This window comes from Octopus bimaculoides, chromosome 2 (genome assembly GCF_046866305.1).
Source record: "Octopus bimaculoides isolate indiv1 chromosome 2, ASM4686630v1, whole genome shotgun sequence".
Lineage (NCBI taxonomy): Eukaryota > Metazoa > Mollusca > Cephalopoda > Octopoda > Octopodidae > Octopus > Octopus bimaculoides.
In genome coordinates this window covers 116,743,981-116,757,948 of record NC_142929.1, presented here as the reverse complement: position 1 = coordinate 116,757,948, position 13,968 = coordinate 116,743,981, and the positions used below count along the sequence as shown (strand labels likewise).

General features: G+C 35.7%; 1 protein-coding gene across 1 annotated transcript; it reads left to right on the top strand.

The window, feature by feature from the left end:
• The first annotated feature begins 313 nt into the window (after positions 1–313).
• On the top strand, positions 314–4,483 carry LOC106879354 (three prime repair exonuclease 2). The gene is made up of 2 exons (XM_014928868.3): positions 314–858; positions 3,382–4,483. The coding sequence occupies exons 1-2, from the start codon at positions 594–596 to the stop codon at positions 4,077–4,079; spliced, it is 963 nt and encodes a 320-aa protein (XP_014784354.2). The 5' UTR covers positions 314–593; the 3' UTR covers positions 4,080–4,483.
• Positions 4,484–13,968: the final 9,485 nt, after the last annotated feature.

Sequence of the window (13,968 nt, the reverse complement as noted above, 5' to 3'; positions counted from 1 at the left end):
TTATATAATATAAAATACATATTATAATGATTAGTTAGTTCAACAACGTGGAGAAGAAGGAAAAATTTATATAGTTACATGGTCGCAATCTCTACCTTTTTATTTTCTCTTCTTTCGTTAATGAAGAGAAGCGAGACAAAAAAAAGTCTAATATTTTGGTAAGTAGTTCGTAGACCACTTACTTATATAATCAGTTATACCTAACATCATGACCCCTTAGTGTAGCTAAAAATGAATATGAGCAGGGAAAGATCATAGACAACCAAGAAATTAAAGAACTCTTCATAAATTACGTACAACAGTTATCTCCCATATACGTGTGGGTGTGCTTTCACTGTTACTTATTCTAATTGTATTGTTATGAATCATGGAACAATCGCAATTGAAATTTCACAGTTTATTTGGTGGTTCACACACGTATATGTATATATACCTCACTTTATATAATACTGCCTAGAGGTGGCTTTAGTATTTATAATAGCTGTCAAATAATCTTTTTTTTTTCTATTTCTATCAAAATAATGTTTATTCGGTAGTTATTGAAACTGTCGAGGTTGTTATTTATAGAAAAGCAGAAGTTCTAGGTTCAAAGCATGGCTACCCCATCATCGTCTACATCTTCAGAAACATCACCGTCGTCATCATCATTTTCATTCCGAAAGATCAATACGTTTGTTTTCTTCGATTTAGAAACCACTGGACTGAACGAGATTGGAAACCGACCTAAGATTACTGAATTGGCTATGATTGCTGTAAGCCGCAGCGAACTATCGTACACCCGCCCTCGCGTATTAAACAACCTTCGCCTGTGTTTTTATCCCAATAAACTAATCACTCCAGCTGCCTCTAAACTCACTCGTAAGTAAAAGTATTTTTTTTTAGCTCTGTTGTTGGTGTATCTTCGCTTTGTGTTTGGCTGAGAGAAGGAGACGTACTATATTGCACACACGTTCATCAATAAGAAACATTTACAAGCACACATATACACAAATAATACAAAGTTAACATGTAATTTACCGTCGTAAAATTGTGTATCCTTCGTTTTGACTATCGATAAATGTCAGCAATCTAGTAAATACGGTAAAATTTACTGTAAATACATGTGCATACACAGAATTAGGCATACCTCTACATGTGTGCATGACTTTGTTGCGTCATAACTTCCAGAAAAATTGATATTTTTAAAAGAAATTTTCTAAAAATACGCCTTGTAGAAATTTTATCAGTTTCACACTCACATATAAGTATATGTGAAATTAGATATTAAACTCTTTTGTTTTAGAAGTTGCCAAGACCCACATAGGAAGCCTATGGATCAGATATGAAACGTACTTAGTGAAATTTTAGTGTCACTGTCATCGCTTCCATTTTATTTCTCTTTTTTTGTTTTTTCTAAGATAATTTACTTTCACTTTTTTGCGACGGTAAATTGTAACCTAACAGGTTAAATAAGTTGGAGTACAAGCACATGCAAATTACTGGACACTTTTTCGTTTCTGAGTTCACGCAAAAGTATTAATGAACGAAAGTGTTCGATAATGTTTAATAACGGACTGCTAAGTACGGATTAGATACTATTAAACATCCAGTGTCTTTCACAATTGTTTCAGTTGGAGTCACTAAGTATTTTATGTTTACAAGATGAAAACATAGTTAATGACTACCCAAATGTTCACAGAAGTTAGTACAAGTTGCTTCAAATGGGAGATGCAATACCACTTGTTCTAAATAAGACCCTTCATTACCGCATTCGACTCTTCTTGGTGGTAGTAAGGAATCTATTAGAAATTGCAGCAAAATCTTTAAATCATACCTTCTTGTCTTAAAAATGGAATGACATATAGGATAATATAGACCTGAAAAGGCAAGATGATCAGGTTTGGAATGCCTGTGATCACAGCTTTCCATGGTCCAAATAAATACACCACCAACTTCTGTATATGATACATTGCAGAGTAGTTAGGAAAGTCTGGTTTTGTAAATGTTCTTGAAGAAATTGGTTCAATGTACTGGGTCTCTTTTATGCAGTGGCATCAACTTGGTGTGCATTCTACATGGTCATTCTGAAACTGCACTTAATTTTCAAGGCTACTCTATTTCACCATTTCTGTATGTATTGGTTTTGAAACTTCCATGAAAAATATGTCTGGCAATGGGAAATATTACCTTGCTTGTAAACAGGTGAGGCTTGGCAGTAGGAAAAGCTGGATTACTTTCACATTGCCAAGTCTAACTTATTTACAAGCTAGGTAATATTTCCTATAGCCAGACATGTTTTTCATGGAAGACTGGAAGCAAACATCGTTTGTATGACAGTGATGCTTAAAACCGTTTTTGTGCATTTACAGAGAATATCAAACTGTCTTACACAGATCTTGTTTTTAGGAATTCCCAATAAGTTATGGATATCCAAATTATGAAGTCAGTTATGTAATAACATGAAATTAGTTACTCGATAGTAAGAATTCAAATAAAGTAGCCCCGAAAAGAGCTTTAATGCATTCCCAGAGTATATAGAACTTAGGAGGAAATACTAATAAGGTATGTAAATCACGAAGCATGTTATGCAATAACAGGCTAATCAGATATGAGATAACAATTCAAAGTAAATAACTCTGAAAAGGGTTTTTGTGCGTTCACAGAGAATATTACCTTCAGCAGCGCTAGTGTTGGTATATTCATGAATAAGTCACTAGCTTAAATAAGTGGATCTTTTGTTTAGGAAAATACTATTTATTTGTTTAAGGGTTGCACTGGATAAATTGTGAAAATAACTCTAACATTTCAAATACTAAGAAATAAGCATACTCAATTTGATTTATACCAAATGATTTAGGAAAATGAATGGGTTATTTCCCTTGGCAGTTAAAATTAAATATATTAGATATATATAAAAATCCCTTTCAGAGGCCCTATTATCGATTTTTTTCAACAATCTGAGTATGCCATGAAAGATACTGGGTTCAGTACTTCATGTAATTAACTACCTGAAATTGTTATTTTACCTCATTCGGTCACCATATAAATAAAATATTTTTTGTCTTGTCTGTTCATCATTTGTGCATGTGTTCACACTCTAATTCTCATACTTGGTTTCCTCACTGTAACCCCACATGTCAACCCTGTACACCCCACCTGTGTCCCCACACCTGTCCTTACTGTAACTCCAATGTGTCCACGCTGTAACCTTTTCTTTACTTCTACACTATAAGCCCTTATGTATGAAACTTCATTCAGCGCATGTTTAAGGCTTATGAGCATTACTTGTTCCTTCTCTGATTGACTTGTAAAAACAAATGAAGGCTGCTATATTACTGCTTTAATACTAGCATTGTTTATTTCATTTTAATGATTTTTGTGCTTTTGTTTTTACTTTTTCAGGTCTTTTCAATGATGCATTGCAGGACCAAAGCATCTTTGATATTAACGCCACTCAACTTCTCGACTGTTTCTTAACCAGACTAAAAAAACCAGTTTGTTTGGTGGCCCATGGAGGAAATGATTTTGATTTTGGTCTCTTACAAGCTGAACTTCGTTATGTGCAGGCAACATTGATGTTGGATCTTCTCTGTGTTGATACATTGAAGGCAGTGAAGGATTTGGACACCATAAAACCATCTATAATGACCACTCCAACTAAAAACTCAAAAATGATTCCAATTACACCAAGAAAAGAACCAAAAAGAAATTACAATGATCCTTCCCAAACACCCAATAACTCACAAATTCAAGGAGTTGATAAAGCAAAAACTTGGCTTTGGAAAGGTATGGGCAACAGTGTTTTTCTGACCCCAAAATCAAGCCCTGAAAAGGTCGATAATTCAGATAAATACAATTCAGATGAATCATTTGATGATAATGAGCCTCTTTGTAAAAAGGGCAAAATCTCATACAAACTGGGAGACATTTACAGGCGAGAAATTGGAAGTGAACCTATAAATGCACATTCTGCTGAGTCTGATTCCATGATGTTAATGACAATTATCATTAAACGTAAGGATGAATTTCTTCCGTGGATGGACAAATACTCTGCTCCTTTTTCTTTTATAAGGCCTTTATATGAATACAATCAAAGATAACTATTGGATTATTACATTAATAATTTATGTCAAAATTCCTAACTTGATTCTATGAGGTGTCAAACACTCTTGAAACATTGTTAAAATATCTAAACTGACATCAGTGCTTCAGTATACAATTTATATCTAGCTTCTGGAGCAAGATATTGTCTATACATGTGCTGTTTTACTCAATTGATATAAACCTCTCAGAATCACTGAAGTCTCTCTCTTCATCTGTGATGCTAATCGTGTAACTTAAGAATGACACAAACTGCTGTTAAAACCAGTTTCATTCAGTGATAAACATCCCAATCATCAAACTTATTTCACCATCTTGTAAATACAAATTGTTATTGATCTATTTTTCCTCACAAATCTACTCTATATTTCTGTACCTCTTCCATTTCACTTTCATTATTCCATGCAAGCTTCTACTGTAACAAATTTCCAGAATGTAAATCTACCATTCATTGACAACTGCTGATTTAGCCCTTTCATTCACAAGATTTCAAAGTCAAAATATATTGGCACTATATATTTTTTAATTTGGAATTTGAGAGGACATTGTTTTTGTCATTGAGGGATATACAGACCAGAACAGTTCTAAAATACTTCATGCCTAAATGTATCCATATCTATCAACAATATTTGTTATGGAACAGATTTCCTTTATTAGCATAGTATAATTATTTGTTGTGATTGTAATGGATGTTTAGGATATTGAATATCATCTTTTTGATACATCTTCTCTTATCCTGAAAACCAGTGCTGTAGCATCAAATATTTATTTTATCTAAATATGTTAGCTCTGGCAATCCATGCAGTTTAGATAATAGGTTTCAGAAAAATTAGTTCTCAGTTGAATCCTAACTGAAAACATGACAACATATTTTTCTATATCTTCTAAAGATTTTATGTGACATTCAGTATGCTAACATGAGACACTTCTGGTTAGTTCTGCTGATTTTCTAACTATGACATGTGGTAATTCTCTCTCTCAATATCATATGAGTGCTTGATGCTTGTTCTACAATGTAATTTTCAGTTATTACTAAATCTTAAAATGGAATTTTATCTCTGACCAAAATTTTAATCTGATTCTGCAAAAATTCTTTATTTCATCAAACTTCAATTCTCAAGCAAAAAACATAATTTTGCTTGAATCGCCTCCACCAGTTTAACAGCAATTTTTATAACAATCAATAAAAATAGCTGGAGAGACTGTTCTCTAAACTGATTTGTCTTACCAACAGGGAAAGAATGATTAGAAACATGAATTATCTTTGGTGGTGTTTTTGTTTTACATTAGGAGATTCTTTTGATTCAGTGCTTTTAATTTTGATACAGTCTCAGTTTAATTGGCTTAAATGGAAGAATAACAGTATTTCAACATTTTGAAAAATCCATACTTTCCCTTGAGGTAGAATTTTAGAAATACATTAAAGAAGCATCATTCAGTCATCTTCATTCAGCATCATCATTATGCTGATATCAGTATCAAATATATACCTAGGTATATAACCCAGTGATATTGTCATGCTGTTACTTTTTTCTGTAAAATAACTCAATTTATGATAGAAATTTATAAAACTTGATAAAATGGAATTTTACATAATTACTTGAGGAAATGAAATTTCAGTTATGTATGTATGTCATCATCATCATCATCGCTTAACGTCCGCTTTCCATATATATATATATATATATATATATATATATATATATATATCTTTAAAAAGACCATTTCAACACAATGGCCCTTCTCTCTCTCTTTTACCACATCCATCTCTCTATCTGTCTGACTATCAGTCTATCTATCTCTCTATCTATCTGCTTATACATCTTCCATTGTCTCCAAAGCCTCACCCCAAAAACACAAAACAATGTTCTGTTATAAACAAAACCCAAAAAAAACACCTGTTTTATATAAATAAACAAGATCTCTGTATTTTAACAGAATTATATTTGACAAGTTCGAAAGACGAATGAAAGCGCTAATATATGTATAAAATAAATGAAAGAAGTTATTCCAAAATTCTGACGACTTTTTTTTTCAATATCTAATTCTGTACATCACACCTAACACTTTACACACACACACACACACATATATATATATATATATATATATATATATATATATATATATATACATACTTCTGCTGGTGCCATGTAAAAATCACCCAGTACACTCTGCAGAGTTACTGGTATTAGGAAGGGCATCCAGCTGTAGAAACCTTGCTAAAACAGATAGTTGGAGCCTGGTGCAACTCTCTAGCTTGCCAGCTCCTGTCAAACTGTCCAACTCATGCTGACATGGAAAATAGATGCAGGTGTGGCTGTGTGGTAAGAAGTCTGTTTCTCATCCACAGGGTTCCAGGTTAAGGCCCACTGCATGGAATCTTAGGTAAGTGCCTTCTATTATAGCTTAAGATCAACCAAATCCTTGTGAGTGGATTTGGTAAACAGGAATGGAAAGAAGCCCATCGCATGTATATGTAAGTATATATCTATATATATATATATATAATGTGTGTGTGTCTTTATGTCTGTTTGTTGCCCAGCACTGCTTGACAACCAGTGTTGATGTGTTTACATCCCTATAATTTAGTAGTTTGGCAAAACAGACTGATAGATTTATTAAAAATAAGTTCTGGGGTCAGTTCATTCAACAAAAAAATTCTTCAAGGTGATGCCCCAGTGTGGCCACAGTCTAATGAATGAAACAAGATAAAAAATAAGATACATCATCATCATATAACGTCCGTTTTCCATGCTGGCATGGATTGGATGGTTTGACTGAGGTCTGGAGAGCCAGCAGCTGCACCCGGCTCCAATCTGATCTTTCAATGTTTCTACAGCTGGATGCCCTTCCTAACACCAGCCACTCTGAGAGTGTAGTGGGTGCTTTTTATGTGCCACTGGCACAGTAGCCAGTCAGGTGGGCCTGGCATCGATCATGTTCAGATAGTGCTTTTTACGTACCACCGGCATGGAGGCCAGTCAGGAGGTACTGGCATCGGCCACGTTCAGATGGTGCTTTTTATATGCCACTGGCATGGGAGCCAGTCAGGGGGTACTGGCATTGACCATATTTGGATGATGCTTTTTACATGCCACCGGCACGGTAGCCAGTCAGGTGGCACTGACCACAGCTACGATATACATATAAATATATATATATGCATATGCATATATATATATATATATCAAAGTAAAGTTGTAAGATACTGCACAAGTGGAAATATATATGAAAGAAGGTTTAAAAATGCAATTTTAAAGATGTTTATTCACTTGACCGGTTTCCCTTTTTTTGAAAAAGATTGTCAAATGTAAAATGTAAAGCTTTGTATAAGCTTTGTTGTGTTAAATACTGGTTGTCACAAAAGTATTAAAATACAAATATACATTCTTTGATAATAATAAGAAAATGTTAAAAACAGTTTAAGTATTAAAATAAATATATAAAAATACATATATATATTCTTTGATAATAATTCTTTCATATATATATATATATATATATATATATATATATTGTGGTCATATGACCAGCCAGGCTATCAGATATTGTTACACATCATTGGTTACAATGCACTTTTGCATTGATTTAGCCTTCAAATAATGCCGCCCTGCTGGCTAGGTGAACAGGCCAAGATCCCTCCTGATCACATGTGGGGTCTGGAACAACATCAAATGAAATGTTTTATTAAAAAAAACAATGTGCTACTAAGTCAGGGATTCAAACCCACTGTCTAGCAATTGTGAATGTAATAGATCAGCATTAGGAAGAGCATCTAGCTGTTGTAAAAAAGAAATCAACTGCTAACAGCATGCAAATATTAGAATTTTTAGAAACAAAGTTAAATCAATAGTGTTAGGCTACTAGCCCCTGGATTGGGAGTTCATTGTCTACTGCAGTGATTTTGCTGCATTTTTTGCCCAAACTCTTTATTCACTATTGTCTCAGTTCAACTTGCTGTAGTAAATACATGTCGAATTTTCCTGAAAAATTACCTGTAAAAAGCCTATCTTCCTTTCCTAATGAAAATTTGTCTTTTATTTGTTTAATGCTACAAAAACCATCTCTGAATCTCAATTGTTAATACATGTGTTAATACATTAATAGTTCATTCATGAAACAATATGGACTGAAAACAGGAAAAAATCTGTTTAAGTAAAATTTCTAGAAATTCTTGCACTGGCTATGATTGTAGAACTGTCTCTATGCTGGGGTAACGTTTTTATCACCCCCAGATTGATGTACCTGTTGTTAGAAAGTAGTTTCCTCCCTTGAGTTACGTATTGGTTTGTATGTATGTATGTGTGATCATACACACACACACACACACACACACACACACACACACACACATATATACATATATATATGGTGAAACCGGATGGCAACACCAGGCTCCAATTAGATTGGAGCCTAGTGTTGCCATCCGGTTTCACCAGTCCTCAGTCAAATCGTCCAACCCATGCTAGCATGGAAGGCGGACGTTAAACGATGATGATGATGATGATGATATATATATACATATATATATATATGTGTGTGTGTGTGTGAAAGAAGCACACTCTAAAAAATAGAGCTGTGATATCAGGTTGAATTTAATTGATTATGCAGGTCCGATGATGTATATTAATGGAAGTGGCCATTGCAAGATCTGCATCACAAAGTGAACCAAAATTCTTAAGGACTATAAGAAGCCTGGCAAATTAAGCAGCCGTAAAGAAGAGTTTTCTAAATGTATCCACTCAAGCACTACTTACTAGAAAATTGGATCTCCCTGTTTATTCATTAGGCCTCCCCAAGTCTATTAAGGGAAAATAACCCATCCTCATTAACGTTTTTTCTTATTCCTCAAGTTCTGAACGTTTCCTCACATCTGCAATGTAGATATTTTAAAATTTTGTATTCATATAGAATCTGATGAGCTGTCCACAAGGCTTGGGCTTTGTGAGTGCAAAACCTTGGATAACTCTATATAAAATTTTGTTGTAATAACTACTGCTCTATTTCTTAGAGTGTGCTTCTTTCTGATATATGTTTTTTTTATTAACTGTCTATCCACAACCTGGTTACAGAGTGTCTTACGAAGTCACTACATCATCTACATTTGATTACTATACAGAGACCTGCGCTTCAGCGTATCATCAATTGTTACCTCAAGGATAACATGGAACATTTCAATTTAGGATATTCTACAAAAAATGTCCCTATACCTTCTAATGAAGTCTACACGAAAATGTTACTGGAGAAAATGATAGACCGTATAAGGCATATGAGATGGAAGGTGTTTTTCTATGATCAAAGTACGCCACCTTCTGAGGCTAATACATAGATATCAAATCGAGGAAGTTCTCTAGAATCGAGGAACTTGAGGCCTCCAAAGCAGACCTACTGGGCATAATACCCAGGCCGAAATTCCGTAAATCCTTTTCCCCTTTTCAAAGCAAACTCCGTGAAGATATAAAATAAGAAACTCTAACAGGTCCTTAATCTTCTCGGATAAGACTAAGAACTTATACATGATAGATACATACATTTACAATTAGCTTTTAAATGATTCAATCACACAAAAATACAGACAGACTTCTCTCCACACAATAACACTAACTGTGAGGCGAAACAAATAGCAGTTAATCAAAGTATAGCAGACAGAGAAGAGATCTTGGCCAAGAGAAATGCTTTTATAACTCTGAAAGATCACAAGCCAAATTTTGCCTCTAACCCCAAATACCGCCTGATGAACCTAACCAAGTCTGAGATTGGCCAGGCGAGTAAGTATATACTGAGGAGGATTAATGATGTCATAAGAAATAACCTCGTGGTTCATTTCCAACCAGGACAGAGGCAGGGCTAGATTTACACAGTTTCACATTGTTGACTTTCATCCATCTTTTTCTAAAGAGTTTTTATTGAAGGCACTTTCCTTTGCTAAGGGCTTCACAGATATTAGTGATAGTGATGTTAGTTATCATGCATGCCAGGAAAATGGTGCTGTTCAGCAAAGATTTGACTTGTGTCAAGCAATCTAATCCTGAGGGATCCTTTGATGTAGCTATGGGAGCATATGACTGCGCCGACGTCTGTGATCTTATCAGACTGTACATCCTGGACACCTTAGAGAAGAGGTTTCCTTTGATCTTCTTTGGCTTCTACAGAGATGACACCTTAGCTATCTCTAGAGGAGCCAACAGCCACACATTAGATAGACTTAGAAAGGACCTAATTTACACCTTAGGCTCAATGGGTCTCAAGGTCACCATTGAGACTAATCTCACCACAGTAGATTTTTTTAGATCTAGGCTCTTGTACATACAGGCCCTATCACAAACCAAATGAGAGACTGTCTTATATTAGCGCAGCCTCCTTCACCGCCCCCCCCCCCCCCCACTAGTTTTCAAGAACATAGTGAAAGGATCTCGAATCTATCCTCAAGCCAAGATATCTTTGATGCTGCTGCTCCCTACTACAATAAGGCACTGGCATCGAGTGAGTTCAAGGACTGCATCTCCTACATGCCTGGCCCTATCATCCGGAAAAAGAAGCGCTGCAGAAATGTCATTTGGTTTGCTCCACCCTTCTCACTCAATGTCAAGACTTATGTGGGAAAGATTTTCCTTAGATTAATAGACAAACATTTTACACACACACATAGATACAGGCACTTGTTTAACACGCACAACCTAAAAGTCTTCTTTAGTTGTGCACCTAACATAAAAAACATTTTATCAAGTACCCACAATACAAAAGAGGAGGCAGGTTGCTCTTGCAGGGTGTATAATAACTGTCCAGTAGGAGGCCAATACGAGGCTAAAGGGTTTATCTATGAGGCTACGGTGATACCTAGACCTAATATCTGTAATAACAGTAATGTAACATCAAACAGCAATATTATTAGCAGATTAACCAGGTCTCACACCAATACAGTTGTCACGCCCAGAGATAACCAAGTCGGGACCAGCGCCACCGAAGACCCCAGTACCCCGCCATGGATAATGAACAAACTATAGATGCAGATAGAGTGGCCAGGCCCACAATGTATGTGAATACTAGTGCAAATGCCACACCCAGAAATAATGACCTATCCAGAACCAATGACTTGGAGGAGGTATCTGCTGTTCCAAGTTCCGCCACCTCAGATGAGAACCAAACATTCATCTTCAACACTGATGGGATGACCAGCCCCACACCATATGTTACGAGGAGTGCGAATAGGGCCACATCTCATATTTATAAAAATATTGGTTCAGTGAGTACTTCGTTCAAGAAATATTTTCTTAACCACCAGTCATCCTTCAAAGGCCCAGAAAGACTGTTAATCACTTCCTAGGCCTGCCATATGTGGCACCTCAAAGACTAAGGAACCCCCGTGTGATATCAGGTGGAAATTAATTGATTATCCAGGCCCGTATATTAAAGTGGCTTTTGCAAGATCTGCATCATAGAGAGAACCAAAATTCTTAAGGACTATAAGAAGCCTGGCACATTAGACAGTTATAAAGAAGTGTTTTTTTTAAAGTTTTCACTTCAAGCGCTACTTACTAGAAAATTGGATCTCCCCATTTGCTCATTAGGCCTCTCCAAGTCTATAAAAGTTGGGGTTTTTTTTCCTTCTGATTAAGGGGAAATAACCCGTTCTCATTAACGTCCTTTCATATTCCGACGAACTGTCCACAAGGCTCGGACTTTGTGATTGCAAAACCTTGGGTAACTCTTGATAAAGTTTTGTTGTAATACACACACACACACACACACACAGATACATATGTGTTCAGATTCTGTCTACTAAATTTCAACAACAAATTGTTGACAACTTATGGTAAAAGACACGTGTGCAGATGCTACAGAGTGGGATTGACCATGGTGGTAAAGTGAACTTTTTAACAACACACCTGTTGTTGAAAGAAAATGGAGATAAGCTCCACAAATCTTTCATAAACTCACTTGTTTTTTGGCTATATTTGTTTCAAGAGACTGCCTAGATTATATTGAAGTGCTTGAAATTAGCCACGAGCAAATCTTGCTAACCATGCTTTTTTTTTTTTGTTGGACACTATACATCTTTACTTGCATAAAACTTAATATACCTGATATCACTACCACAATTCCACTAAGACTTCCTGGACATCTTAGAGTGACTTTTATTTTCTCTTTTCTTTGTATATATTTTTTTTTAATCTTTATTTTTTCTCTGTATATAAATGCTATATGAAAGTTGGATTTTTATGCAATTAAATAAAGTCTATTTTTCTGCAAAATTACCTAATTTATCCTTCTTTTCAAAATAAAAAAATTATAAATCAGTTTTATCAAGTAAAAGACCCTAGTCAAGGAGATAACACCAGTTTTGTTTGTGAGGTTGTGTAAAAGAATTGTAAAATATTGGAAAAGTAAATTGTTTGAGTGATTGCTGCATTATGAGTCAGTTAATATATTGCCATAATTAGTTTCATTTCTCTACATTCTAATTTTGCTGTGATCAGCTTAGCCTTACATCTTCAAGGTGGTTGGGGGCAACAAATAGTTCTAGTCATATCAGTTCATTTATATCTGGAGTTGGCAAGTGCAAGAAATTGTAATTACATATATTTTTTTTCTTTAATAAATAAATAAATAAGCAAAATATTAATAATAAAGATATGCTGTAAGTAGTCTGTGGTCATCATCATTTAACATCTATTTTCTATGCTGGCATGGGTTATATGGATCAGCAGGAACTGGCAAGCCAGGGGAATGCAACAAGCTGCACTGTTTGTTTTGGCATGTTTTTACAGCTGGATGCCCTTCCAATTACCAGCCACTTTACAGAGTGACTGGATGCTTTTCATGTGGTACCAGCTCTGGCAAGGTCCGTTTTGGCATGGTTTTTATGGCCAGATACCCTTCCTAATGCCAACCAATTTACAATGTTGACTGAGTACTTTTTACATGGCACTAGCACCAGAGAAGTCACCAAATAACTTGCAAGATAAAGATTGTTTGAGAGGTGGGGAGTACTAGTGGAAATGGCCTTGTGCCAGATGATGAGAGATTAGAGTATGACAAGTGTCATGCTGCAGAGGAGATACGTGATTACCACAGGTGGTGTGAGAGAGTGAGGGAGAATAAGAGAGATGGTGACAATATACTAGGGCATACTCTCATGGTACAGGGACAAGAATATAAATTGGATGGTAGAGCATTGCTAATGGTGCATGAGTTGGGAGTTCATATGAATGTAGAGAAGGTGAAATGAGAATGCAGTGACTGGTGAAGCCTGGGTATATAGAAGGGAGATAATAGGACAGCAATAATACAGTGGGTAGGGCAGTAAGGACAAGTGGAGAGGGAGAGATAAGTATAGTGCTTGAAAAAGAGGAAATGTGAGGAGGAGGAGGGGAGATGTTTTGTTTATTGGGGTAGGGGATGAAAAAGTTTAGTGTTACATGTGGGTAGAACACATCACTTCTAGAACTCACTTTCATTGAGGCAGGCGGGTCTTCTCAAGAACCTCATACTGCCAGACATCTTGGTCCATTGTCATTTCTGTGAGGCCCAACACCCTTAGATCAGTCCTTACTATTTCATCTCATGTGCCCCCCGGGTTTCTCTCTTCTACAGTTGCTTTCTACTTTAAGCAATCAACATTTCTTTATCAGCTGTCATCATTCATGTGCCTCACGTGTCCAAACCAGCATGGTCTTCTCTCTTGCACACTACATCTGATTCTTCTTATGCCCAACTTTTTCTCTCAGCCCATTTATACTTTGTTGCTCATGCACACTGATGTTGCATATCCATCGTAGCATACTAGCTTCATTTGTCTCTAGTTTACACATCTTCTGCATTCAGAGACCAGGTTTTACTACCATGGAATATAGTCATTCATATACAAGCATCATATAATCTGCC